This window comes from Colias eurytheme, chromosome 9 (genome assembly GCF_061535395.1).
Source record: "Colias eurytheme isolate Ceu_HAF_F1 chromosome 9, ilColEury1 Martin Lab GWU primary, whole genome shotgun sequence".
Classification (NCBI taxonomy): domain Eukaryota; kingdom Metazoa; phylum Arthropoda; class Insecta; order Lepidoptera; family Pieridae; genus Colias; species Colias eurytheme.
The window spans coordinates 7,336,935-7,350,680 of record NC_142988.1 but is presented as its reverse complement, the minus strand read 5'-3'; the positions used below and the strand labels follow the sequence as shown (position 1 = coordinate 7,350,680).

The window sequence follows — 13,746 nt, the reverse complement described above, 5'->3', positions numbered from 1 at the left end:
CATCTTGCAATCGCCATATTGAATTTTGTTGTGCTTCGGTAGAAAACATTGTGAGCACGTGGATTGTTGGATTTTTATTATTGAGCGAAATTCATAAGTAAACTTTATATTATATTGGCTTATTTTAGAAGTGATTTTATTTTTCTTTTCTTGAAATTTGAAACATCAGTTCTTATATACCAAAGTAAGTAACCATTCTTATTTGCCGGCATCATTCCAGATTTGGATCACGGGTTTGATCTATTAGTAGGTCGTGATGACGATACCCCCTATGAGTTGAAAACAAATATATATCCTACTAGCTTTTAGCCCAGTATATCAAGAGTTAGTGTATTGTTATATATTGACATACCATTAATTGCGTAACCTTTCATTTTTTATTTCGTACAAATGCTTACGTGTTGTCCGTGAAGGTTTCCACATTGCTCGTGACCCAAACCGGACAACGTATACGTAGTCAACGTAGCTAATAACATAAGCACATGGTCAACGGCGATTTCAATAAATAAATAAAGCTATTTATGATAGTTTCTTGTGTAAACTAGATAATTAAATAAAGTTTAACCAAAATTGTGTACAAATTAGATAATACCGTATGGTATCGCCGGTACAACGTCTCATGTGCTATTCGGTATTTATTTATTTTTTTAATTAATAATAATAAAATAATGATTTTTGAAATGGCTCAGGTATGTATGTTTTTTTTTTCATTTGTAAATAATTCACGCCGTTTCCATTGCCTTATCTAATATTATCTCTACCCTAAATTTAAACTATATAGTTGTTATCTCTGAAGAAAAAATGATGTTTAACTATTTAACCTATATATGTTAGGCTATAACATAATTATTCCTGTACTATGAGGAAAAAATAAAATAATTCCGATTATGGTACAGATTTCCTAAAGAAGCTTATACAATTAATTTTGTTCTTTGAATGTAATACAAGCTTGTCTTCTCTTATCTTGGTGTTATCAAGTCAAGCTGTTCTATTTTAGCTTGACAAAATATATTTTTTATTTTTCTTTGTTTGTTGTACTCTACAAATACAAAATATATTTAAAAAATTATTTTCTTTGTTGTAGTTCATTAGTAAAAGTGGCTTATTACAATGGCACCTTCTCGTCAATTGCTCATGTGGTCAGTACCTTCAATAGCAGTCTTGTTAGGAATTTTTTGGTTCAAGAAAAAGAGAGAATATGCAAAATCTGACCCAGGTGGAAGAGAAAGAATAAAAAGTTTGCAAGAAGAACTAGCTGAAGCTTTAAATGCTGAGGCTGAGTTAAGAAAGTCATCACCCTTAGGAAAGGCTGATCGTTCTATTATTAAATCAGCACCCATTGACATCATTCCTAACGGTAGTGGCTCACAGAGATCATCTCCTATAGAATTGACAGACGAAGAGGTGGACTTGGAAATTGAAAAGATTATTAGAAAGAAATCTATAGAGAAGGAAAAGAAAATGTCCTTAGGTATAGATAATTATATGGAGTCTGTGAAAATCAAAGAAAATGCTTGTGTTTCACAGAAAACTGAGTATGATTTAAACTCATCTTTCAGAGCAGAAATGATTTGCAACATGAATGCAAATGCCAACATGCGTTCTGCAAAAGTAAACGAGGAAAGTGGAATTGCTGTTGCTGTTGACAATTCGCCTGATGACAGTTTATCACAGACAGAAACACAGTCAGATAGTACAAAAGTTGATGCTATTGCATCTCAAAGTAAACTGACTGAAAATACTTCCTCTGAAAATGTTTCAGAGGACATAAATGATAGTAATAATGAGACTGTTGAATCTAGAAATATTGAAGAACCTGTGGAAGGTCAAAATAGATACTCAACTTCACAAGCTAGGAGAATTTCAGAACGGGATTCAGCTAACCACAGTCCTGTTGATCCCATGATGGCTAGTCCATCCATGTGTCACTTCTCAGATGACCATAGTGAGGTATGTCAAATGTACATTCTATACTTTTAATTTTTTTGTATTACATATTATATACAAAACAAAATATTTATCAAATATGTGTCTTTTAGGGTTCTAGTGATAGTGGTAAAGGATGTTCAGAGGCTGCAAGTCCACCACCTACAAATATGAACATTGTTGCCTCTGAGGCAGGCCTTAGAATACATCAATTTTTAATACCACAGACCCTGGTTGGTCTGTTAATAGGCAAATCTGGTTCATTTGTATCATGCATCAAAGCTAAGACTGGTGCAACTGTTTATGTTAGAAGACATCCAGAGGTGTCAAAACAAAAGATTTGTGCAATTGAAGGTAAACTTTAACTTTATTAAAAATGATATTAATTCCCTTTAGAGATTTTTCTATTCTAAAATGGTAAGTTTAAATACAATATAAAATAATGTGAATATTTTAGGAACTCAAAGTGAAATTGAGGCAGCTTTAGAAATGATAAAAGAGAAATTCCCTGAGAAGAGGTTCCCCAACTTTACAACAAAGGAAATTAGTGCAGAGTTATATCAACGATTGGCGCCTTTAGTGCCTGAATACCTTCAAGTGAGTGTCACATTTACCCTAAAGTTTACGCATTTTTTTTTCAATTTCACTTGTATCTCAAAGCAAGTGCAAAACGTTTAATGAATGTTGTATGCTTATGTGTTCAGTTGCAGCTAGTGGAGTCGGTGAACAACGACACGATAATGACGTGCCTCGTGAGCGCGGGCCACTTCTTCCTGCAGCAGCCGCTCCACCCGACTTTCCCCTCGCTGCACGCGCTACACCGCCTCATGGCCGCCACATACCAAAATCCGGATGTGCCGTCACTGCCGCGCCCGGTGAAAGGTACGCGCAATCAAATGGCCTTTTGTGACATTTCGCCGTTGATTAACGCGCTCGGTTTTTCGATCTGATTTATGAAGATAAATGTAACATTAATATTTAATAACGTTATTTCCGGTATATTGAATTATTAAACTTGTTACTTTTTGCGTCTTTCTTTAAACCTAAAAAAACAAAATAGGTATTTAGGTACTTGGTATAATCAAACTTGTTTTGATGCTTTCTTTTATTTATAATTGAAAATATTGGCAACATTTTTTATTTAAATGAGACTAATTTCTTGTTGCTGTGCAGACGTTTAGCAAGATAAACATATTGTTATTTGTGTCAATGGTTTGTGTACGAATTTTAGAATTGCGGTCAAGGTCATTCACGAATCTTTTTCGAGATTAAACCAAACACAAATACTATATAAACAGATATAATGACCCATAAAAATATTATTTTTGAAATAATCGCATTTATTTTGTTCATAGTTTCAATTATTTATTTATTTATTTTTTCATGAAAAAAAGGTTTTTTTATATTTTAGTAGGTTTAAAAAAGCAACTAACTATTGATGTTATGACTCTGTAAATGTACATAATTGTTCATATTCAGAAGTCGCAATGTTTCATTAGTCAATATGGGAAAAAGTTAATTTAATGAATAACATAAAACATTTGATAACCTTTAAATAGGTATGCAACAATAATTATACGTAAGTTGTAACTACGTAATATAAACACGCCATTGTTATGTATTCTTTGGTAACACTTCATTGTTATACATTGCATTATGAACTTGAAATCTGGGACCAATGTCGAATTTTAAAATAACTTTAGAAATTTATAACTTTAAAGTACCAAAACCCGCCACTTAGCAATTTTTTAAGTCTTTTTTAACCCTGATTATGAAATAATTCTTCATTTCATTTGATCTGACTAATAATCTGATTTTATTTCTGTTTTTAATATTTAAGCATGACTAATGATAAGTTTTATATAGACCATAATATTAAATATTGTATCATGTATTGTCGTTATTATTGAAATATGTCTCATAAATTTTTCATGTTAAACATAAAGTTTACGTCAAAAATTGTGAGACCATCAAATTATACAAATTAAAACATTGACAAGCAGTGGCCGTGGCATATTCGGTCGCCCAATGTCGCCAAATTGAACTTTTATGAATGAAAATATTTAAATAATACATACAATCATAACTTAAATACATTAATAATATTTGTTGTTGTAGATAGGATAAATATTTCCCACCTTTCTTTGGGTAATATAGGTATATCTAGTTACACATAACTAAAATATTTAGGCATTTTAGCTACTATAACTAAATTATAAGTATCAGTTCATAGTATTGTGATAATCTTATCAAATATCGATTGACAAAAATAATTTGATGAGTTATACATATTACGAAGAGCACTTGTTTTTAATATAATGAATGAAGTTCACTTTGTCAAATAAATATGTGCACAGTTGATATCCATAAACAATTGCTTACGGTTACTGGTTTTTACAGTGTTTTTTCTTTCATGTAAAAACATGTTGTTGTCTATGTATGTACCTATTTGTTTAAGTTAATGTTCACTATTTTAGTATTTTAACGTGTATCAAAATAATCCTTTTCTTACAACTTACAGCATTAGAATAAATATAAATGCATTTATAATGTTTTTAAATTGTTTTAATAACTTAAAACTGCCGAAAATCGAAACTTAATTTTCTTCCGTCGGTTTAAAATTTCCGTATTTTAACCGTGTTTATGTCAAATATTCAAACATAGAAACCTACAAGGATTTATTTTTATTGTTTGACATTGTTCCATTTCGCGTACCAGAGGGTTCAATTTGCGCGGCGCCCACTGAGAACAACTGGTATCGCGCCCAAGTGATCTCCACATCGGAAGACAACGACACATCAGTCGTGAAGCTCGTGGACTTCGGCGGCTACCTCACCGTCGACAACGACCAGCTGAAGCAGATCCGCTCCGACTTCATGACACTGCCCTTCCAGGCCACGGAAGCTCTACTCGCTTTCGTCAAACCAGCCAATAATGGTGAGTATCCGTGTGTCATATAGGTCTATATAATATATTTTGTTGAGTTTGACTACAAAAACATTCCCACTGACATTTTTACAATCCACAATGCTCTAATCGTACTAAATAAACAGATGTAATTACGTAATCTATATTTATTACAAAAGCAATTTATGCATATAAAGATTTATATTATATGCATTATTATTTATACAGGGTGTCCCAAAAAGTAGTGATGAACGGAAGCTGAGAGGTAGAGGACCTAGAGAGCTATCCGAATCACCCCCATGTATGTTATGCGATTTTTCGTATTTTCGGAGTTATGACATTTTTTTCAATTTTTCATCTATCGCTGAGTACGATGAGATTTTTATTTATGGTGACGTGACTTATTGCGCTAGATGCTTGATTTTTTTTTGTGTGGTAAGCTGAAAGATAGGCCAATTCAGTATGGTAACATTTACTATCGTTAGATCTTCGAATGGAATAAAAAAAGAATTAAATGCCAAGAAAGATAAAATTACCCAGTATGTTCACAACTTCAAGGGCCCATAAAAAAATAAAATCACATAAAAAAAGTTTTCCATTTGGCTTTTAAAAACTCGCTCTATCTATCAGGTAGCTACCCTAAAAATTTCATTTTATTATTCAGAAGGCTTCAATCGAAAAATTGAAATCTAAATGTGGTAAGTGCAAAAATTTTATTAACATGATGATCATTAAAACCAAATTAAAACCCATAAATAGGTGTTTAATTACCAGAAATTTTTAAAATAACCCCGCTGTTGCTCAATGCAAGTGCGACATCACCGTAAAAAGTTGTCTTTTAAATGTCTGAATGCCCTTTTATCATTTTTAATGGTTTCTTCTGCTACTATGAATTTCCGGGTTATTTCGTCCAAATTGTAGCATTCTTTCAAGTAGCCGAGGTCTTTTTAGTATCCCCATTGAAACAAATCAATGGGGTTTAGGTCGAGGGACCGTGCAGGCCAGGCTTTAAGGCAGGCGTCACCAGCGCATGCGCAGGCTGCAACGACCAATCCATCTTTCAGGGTATCTTTGCCCTTTAGCCTGGCCTCGACGGTCCCCGGACATAAACCCTATTGATTTTTTTCCGTGGGGATACTACAAAGACGAGAGACTGCCACAATTTGAACGAAATAACCTGGAAATTCATAGTAGCAGAAGAAACCATTAAAAATGATAAAAGGGCATTCAGACATTTAAAAGACAACTTTTTACGGTGATGTCGCACTTGCACTGAGCAATAGCGGGGTCATTTTAAAAATTTCTTGTAATTAAACACCTTGTTATTGGTTTTAATTTGTTTTTATTAATCATCATGTTAATTCAATTTTTGCACTTACCTCATTTAGATTTCAATTTTTCGATTGAAGCCTTCTGAATAATAAAATGAAATTTTCAGGGTAGCTACCTGATAGATAGAGCAAGTTTTTAAAAGCCAAATGGAAAACTTTTTTTATGTGATTTTATTTTTTTACGGGCCCTTGAAGTGGAGAACATACTGGGTAATTTTATCTTTCTTGGCATTTTAATTCTTTTTTTTATTCCATTCAAAGATCTAACGATAGTAAATGTTACCATACTGAATTGGCCTATCTTTCAGCTTAGCACACAAAAAAAATCAAGCACCTTCCGCAATAATTGACGTCACCATGAGTGAAAATATCACCGTACTCGGCGATAGGTGAAAAATTGAAAAAAAACGTCATAACTCCGAAAATACGAAAAATCGCATAACATACATGGGGGTGATTCGGATAGCCCTTTAGGTCCTCTACCTCCCAGCTTCCGTTCATCACTACTTTTTGGGACACCCTGTATAGAAATATACAGGGTGTCCCAAAAAGTACTAAAGCTGGGAGGTAGAAGACCTAGAGGGCTATCCATGTTATGCGATTTTTCGTAATTTCGGAGTTAGAACGTTTTTTTTTTTTTCAATTTTTCACCTATCGCCGAGTAAGATGAGATTTTAATTTATAGTGACGTGCATTATTGCTGAAAATGCTTGATTTTTTGTGTGCTAAGCTGAAAGATAGGCCAATTCAGTATGGTAACATAATATGTTAGATATATAGGGGTGATTCGGATAGCACTTTAGGTTCTCTACCTTCCGGCTTCAGTATATCCATACTTTTTGGGGCACCCTGTATATTTATCTAATCATGCCTCTAATAAAATAAAACGCTTGATCGACAGACAAGAACAAAAACAATATTTTTTAAAAACCGAACATATCTAAACCTAACACACATCTTGCTACATGTCGCTACTAAATAGTTCGTATATGAGTGATATTGTTGATATAAAATAACACCCCTACTTATCACAATATTCACTAAACAATCATATACAAAATTATTCTATACAAACTATGCCAAGAAGCAACATAAATTTATAAAGTAACTAATATCTGGCCTAGTTAAGACTGACAAGTACATCAAACTACCAATTAGTTGTTGATAGGGCACATGACTATTTGCCCCTACTGGACCTTTATTTACATTTAATTTGACCTCCATCGGAGTATCAACAGTCTTACAATCACTTAAATTAAATCTGCTTAAAAGTTGATCAATATAAGCTTCCTGACTCAAAGTTACATATCCTTTATCTTTATTGTTGTTGGTGTATGTCTCACTACAGGCGAAAATGTCTCTGTGTAATCTACACCATATTTTTGGGTGAAGCCCTTTGCGACCAAACGAGCACGATAACGCACATTGTTTTCACTATCGTACTTTTTTCGTAACACCCACTTGCACTGCACTATAGTACCATCTTTTGGTACATCTACGAGTTCCCATGCACTATGATTCTCGAATGACTGTAGCTCATCCTGTACTGCCGCTAACCAATGTTCTTTCTCTGGACCTTCCAAAGCTTCCTGCAAGGATATCTCATCCATGAACATGTTGTCATCTTTTATACAAGCACTTGCAAATCCATATTTGTCTGGCTGCTGCCTACGCCGGGGACCAGATATTATGTTGACATTGTTCAATATAATGGAGTCTTCACTGTCTGTTGTACCAGTCTCAGAGCTATCTAATGTGCCTTCTTCACAAGGTACATATAGTTCACTGCTGTCATCTGTGTTCGAGCTCTCTGATTGTTCAAGTGAATCTTCCTGAGGTGTCAAGTCTTTTTCCTCCACTGGAACCATATTCACTTCATCTGAACAATTTTCCTGTACCTTCAGATCACTCTCTGTCTCCATCTTGACATGACCTAGACGTCGATGCCAAACTTCACTGGACACCATCACTGCAGCCGATGAACAACACTCAGGCATGTTTAGTTTATACACACCATTCAACAGACTCGCTGTAGCCACTAATACTCCTGCTTGGTTGAAAATCTGACATCCATTATTGTTGAATGAAACTTTGTTTCCTTTTGATATAAGTTGACTAACAGACAACAGATTTGTAGTCAACTTCGGCACGCATAATACATCTTCCACTGTAATATCGTATTCACAGGCATGCGTCTTTGTCGTAATCTGCACATCTCCAGTACATACTACTGGTATTTTATCTTTATTTGCCACGACAATTTCTTTGATCATAACATCTCGCGACACATTTGACAACCATTCTTCGTTCGCGGTAAGATGAACACTCGCCCCGGAGTCAATATACCAGTCACTTTTACAAAATTCACCATTCAGGAACACGGCGCTAAACGCGTTACTTCTTGTGCGTTCATTTTTATTTGTATTCGACGCATTTTTGTCCGAAAATGTACACTGATTGCGATAATGTCCTGTTTGTTTACATTTGTAGCATCTAATGACTTTTGGTTTTGACTTTGACAAGTTTGACATCTGTTCAGTGTTACCAACATTCCGTTTCATCTTATAACTCGCAAATGCTCCACTGGAATTGGAAGCGCTACTGTCTTTGCCATTTCCACTTTCTTCCATGTCCAATAATTTTGTTTTAATGGCGTCTGATGTCAATGGTATGCCGCAATGTTCAATCGCCATTATCATAGGGGAATATTTTTCTGTTAATCCCGCTAACAAAAGCGATGCGACCCACTCATCATTGATATTAAAGCCCGTACCGCTTAATTTTTGGCTTGTTTCAATGATTTGTGTCACGTACGAAGTCATTGAAGCACTATTTTCGAGTCGTATTGAAATCAAACTCCTCAGCAAACTGATTCTTCTCGTGAATCCTGAGTCATCAAATAGGTTCTTCAATTTCTTCCACAGCTCATGTGTCGTTTGTACACTTTTTATATGCACATAAAGCGACGAATCTATTGTCATGATCAGCTTAGCTCTGGTTTTCGCGTCACCTGCTGCTCCTATTTCTGCTGGTACAGTCTCCGACTTGATGCAATCAGACAATCCCTCCAGCACCAGAAAATTCTCAGCCGCAAAAGCCCATTCACTGTAGTTTTCACGTCCTTTCAATTTAGGCACACTAACAAGATAATTCGTCGTCATTTTCAACTAAAAAATCTGGGCCCATAACCTCTAATCATGCCTCTAATAAAATAAAACGCTTGATCGACAGACAAGAACAAAAACAATATTTTAAAAACCGAACATATCTAAACCTAACACACATCTTGCTACATGTCGCTACTAAATAGTTCGTATATGAGTGATATTGTTGATATAAAATAACAATTTAACATATAAACATCAGCAATACAAAAACAACTTTTGCCATTTTGCTTGTGTTTTCATATTATTATAATTTGCTTCTGAAAACCAACTGTGCAAATTTCATTAACCTTCAGGCGTTTTAACTGGTTGTTCATGAAAAAGTCGGTCAAATAAACAAGTTTTAAATTTTTAATTATTTTTATAATTAATTATTTACATATCTATTTAAATAACAGTTGATTACGTCAAAGTTTTAAAACGATTATAAAAAAAGCTATCATGAGAATTCGATTTTTTTCAATTCTTTGAAAATAAGGGCGGCCGTACACGGACCGCTTCAAGCAGTTGAGACCGACCGCTTGAAGCTGCGACCGCGCGGTGAACTGTCGACATTCATTCACTGCCGTACACGGACTGCTCGAGCCGTCGCGACCGCTTCAAGCCGTCAACTGCGCGGTTTGTAGCAGTCAACGACCGACCGCTCGAGCAGTCCGTGTACGTCGCTCAGCCGTTAACTGCTCGAGCTGCCCGTGTATGGCCGCTCTAAGGGCATTCGAATGCTTTATAAACATTTACAAGCTCTATAAAACAAAAACACCAATTTCACCGAATAGTCATTGATGTCTATTCCCGTGAAGACTGGAAAACGACAGGCGGCGATTAGTCCTATATATTTAGTAGTACATATATTACGAAAATGAAATTGTCCTCTACAAAATTAGGAAATAATCGCAACATCAAAATATCCACTTATAATTAATAGTTAATCTAATATCTGCAAAACAATAAGTTCTTTTCATCTTGAATAAAAACTTTTTTGTTGTCATTTCTTTCAAATTTAGAGCCAGACTGGAGTAGCGAGGCTCTACGTATAATGGCTGGCTTGACAGCGGGACAACTATTGCACGCGCAGGTCGCTGGCTACGATGAGACTGGACTACCCTTAGTACATTTATATCTAACCCTTAACCCACAGGTAATCATGCTATATTTAATTTATTATGTTGGATTTATTGGTGAGAATTTTTTTTTAAATATGATAACAATAGTATTGTTAATCATATTATGTTCAGTATACTTGTCACTTGTGTGACAATATTTTAATGTGTTTCTTAATGTAACAATTGTAATTGTATTCCAATTATTATAATAAATATAGTAGTTCAAAATTCGAATATTGAACTTAATTAAAATGAATGAACAATCTTACAAATAAAATATAATAGCTCAAACTCCAACATACATTGAAATAAATGAATTAAGCGCGTCACACACGGTGAAGATACTATAATATTTTATGTTAAGATTCTCTAATATAAAATATTACAGTATCTTAAGGTATCCGGTATCAGCGTTCTGACCATCATTTTTCTTTTCGTCATTGCGTATTAAGACCCCTGTAGAACCGCCATCCTGTTACAAATGACCCGAAATTTTGTTTGTGTTTCGGGTAGTGAATCTTAACATAAAATATCTTAGTATCTTAGTATCTTCACCGTGTGTGACGCGCTTCAATGTGTCAATAACCAATGCAAATATGAAGGTGTTTTGTACAATTCCAGCAAGTGATATTCCTGAACCGCGAGCTGGTGGAGCGCGGGCTGGCGGAGTGGGAGGTGCCGGCCGACTCGTGAGCGGTCACACGGTCACTCGTAATACGAGATTGCATTTCTTGCTCACTCTCTCCACACTACACTGTGAGACAAGACGACTTTGACGTATGGATACTCCATTGTGTGCACTTTCTACTGGTTAACAAACTTTAAAACTCGGTTGTGACTGACAGATTGCAGAGTTGACTCCAAGAAGGTTATATCTTACACTGGAGATTGCACTATGACCATTAACTTGTAACAAGAAAATATGACCTTGAATGACGCCTGTATGTTCTTTTATCCCTTTCACACCTAACTTGGCAAGTTGGTGTGAAAGGGATAAAAAACATACAGGCGTCATTCAATGTCATATTTTCTTGTTACAAGTTAATGGTCATAGTGCAATCTCCAGTGTAAGATATAAGCTTCTTGGTGCACTTTCTACCGTTTGACAAACTTTGAAACTCGGTTGTGACTGACAAATTGCAGAGTTGACTCAATCCCTGGTCTTAGGTTGTCAGTCGGTGGTTAAATGTTTTTATCAGACGAATAATGGAGTCATGCGCCAAATGAGCCTTGTCGCCCTGTCCGTTGACGACTACACGAAAGCTGTCTTGTATTACCGGTGACGTACTTAAGTCTCCTGACGTTCCTCGCTGTACTGACTCATAGTTATTAAAGAAATTTAACGTTACATTCAGTGGTTTACACTCATGTTTGAAATAAACAAAATATTATATTACATCTCCCTTTACGTTTTATGCGTTGACTTGTTTGGTACAACATGTTAAAGTATCACCATGGATAGTGTTATCCAATATCTTACCATAAATATGAATGTTACTTTGACATTTCTTTACTGAAGCTCCCACAACTTTAACACATTACGATATACGTTACGCTTACGGATAACCTACAATTTTTAACAAGATACAAATTGCCGCGTAGTTGTTAAGAATTTTAATTACTTGGCGCTTGCATAAGATTCATTTTAATACAACCTATATTTAAAATATTTAGTAGAGTACCTATACTTAGAGTTGGTCAGGATGCTCATTATAATGCGTATAATAGCACTGCCTTCTGCATTTTACTTTTTTAATTCTTCTATTCTGTACTAAAACGCAATAGTTTACTCGAAGCTCTAATACCAATGCAATAACTAGTTACTAGTAAGTGTTAAAGGTACATAAATTACGTCACAGTATAGTGACCATGTGTTTTTATTAGAAAACATGCAATTTTTCTAAATGTGGATCATCTGTAGATTGAATTTGGTAATAATATGTAAATAAAATAAATTGATCTACAAGTTCATGCAATGATTTTAGCTGTTGGTATGTCATTAATTTTAGTATATGATCCAAAAATCGTGAATCTTCCAATGCATAGGAATTGCATATTTTCCAATAAAATCCCTAGTTATGTATAAATACAGTAGGCGCTTTTTGCCTTGTAAGTCGTGCCTTACAGTGTAATAATTTATCTTCCGATGTTTCTAGAACAAAACATTAATGTATTACCAAGTTAAAGTTAACCATGCAAGTTATATTACGTAGAACATAAATGGTGTTATCATTGTTCATTTTAGAAGATAAATTCATTTTGTAATATTTTGCTGTGAGTTAATTGGGCGTAAGATAGAAATATTTTTTACAGTTGTGTATGCTTAAATAACTATGTAAATTGTATAAATTGTTGTAGAATACATACACATGTAAATTAAGAGAGTACAATATAACGTTGTGTGGTTGCTTTGTGTGATTATGATCATATTCTTTTACGTTTACAGTATCATGTTATTTTCAGTGTCATTTAGTTTACTCATAGTGATTTAAAATTGTCATCTCACATATTTCTATATTACTGTAACATTGTTTCATTTATTTTTCGATTTCATTTCAAAAGAAACTTATATTTCAAATAAATATTACAAGTATATGTTCATAGAATACGTCCGTAACGATGTGTGCGTTTTTTAGAAGATTTGATGATAAATCTTGGAATTTATAATGAGCATGATGTCCTGACTAGATTTAAAAATGTACATAATAGAAAATTTAAGTATGTAGTTACGATTTAAAGCAATTTGATATTTGTGTTCTTAATATTAATTCAGTATTTGTGTTGATAAATAGGTGTTTGTTTTAGTGATTTGATTTTCGTATGCGTCTTGAGTAGTTTAAAATACCTATTGTTAACTTAGGTGACACATTAGTAGTTATTATGTCGGATAATACTTATTAGATATTATGTATCGACAAACTATGATAATGCGTCTTAATAAAAGATCGACTTTATTCCACTTCCAGAGAACACTAATTATTAGCAGACGTTGGAGTGTGAATCGGTTGATGCGCGTAGCTGGCTATCTGTTTGCATTTTGTTGACGTCCTTTGTGTATATAAACTAATATATTTGCGGTTAAATCAATAAATTATCGTTTTAAAAATTACCATATGTCTTATTTATTTACTACATATACCTTTCCTATCCTATCTGAAGGCACTGTTAAAAACTAATATGATTTTGGATAAATTTATTATCATTTACAAAAAGTGATGATTTCAATGTTGGTTCTCTTATAGTGTATGCAATATATTATAAATGACTACATACTGACTAATAATTTGTAGCCTCCACGCCGGGCTTCAGCTATTT

General features: G+C 34.2%; 1 protein-coding gene across 3 annotated transcripts; it reads left to right on the top strand.

Annotated features, from left to right (window-relative positions):
* Window positions 1-13,540, top strand: LOC149905910 (A-kinase anchor protein 1, mitochondrial-like). 3 transcript variants are annotated; one of them, XM_090105099.1, is made up of 8 exons: window positions 1-184; window positions 1,085-1,950; window positions 2,040-2,280; window positions 2,384-2,523; window positions 2,637-2,808; window positions 4,645-4,863; window positions 10,333-10,466; window positions 11,053-13,540. In XM_090105099.1, the coding sequence occupies exons 2-8, from the start codon at window positions 1,111-1,113 to the stop codon at window positions 11,122-11,124; spliced, it is 1,818 nt and encodes a 605-aa protein (XP_089961225.1). In that variant the 5' UTR covers window positions 1-184; window positions 1,085-1,110; the 3' UTR covers window positions 11,125-13,540. The 3 variants fall into 3 exon arrangements, with proteins under 3 accessions (XP_089961225.1, XP_089961223.1, XP_089961224.1); XM_090105097.1 differs by having other exon boundaries at window positions 2,631-2,808; XM_090105098.1 differs by lacking the exon at window positions 1-184 and adding an exon at window positions 282-689 and having other exon boundaries at window positions 2,631-2,808.
* The last annotated feature ends 206 nt before the right edge of the window (window positions 13,541-13,746 follow it).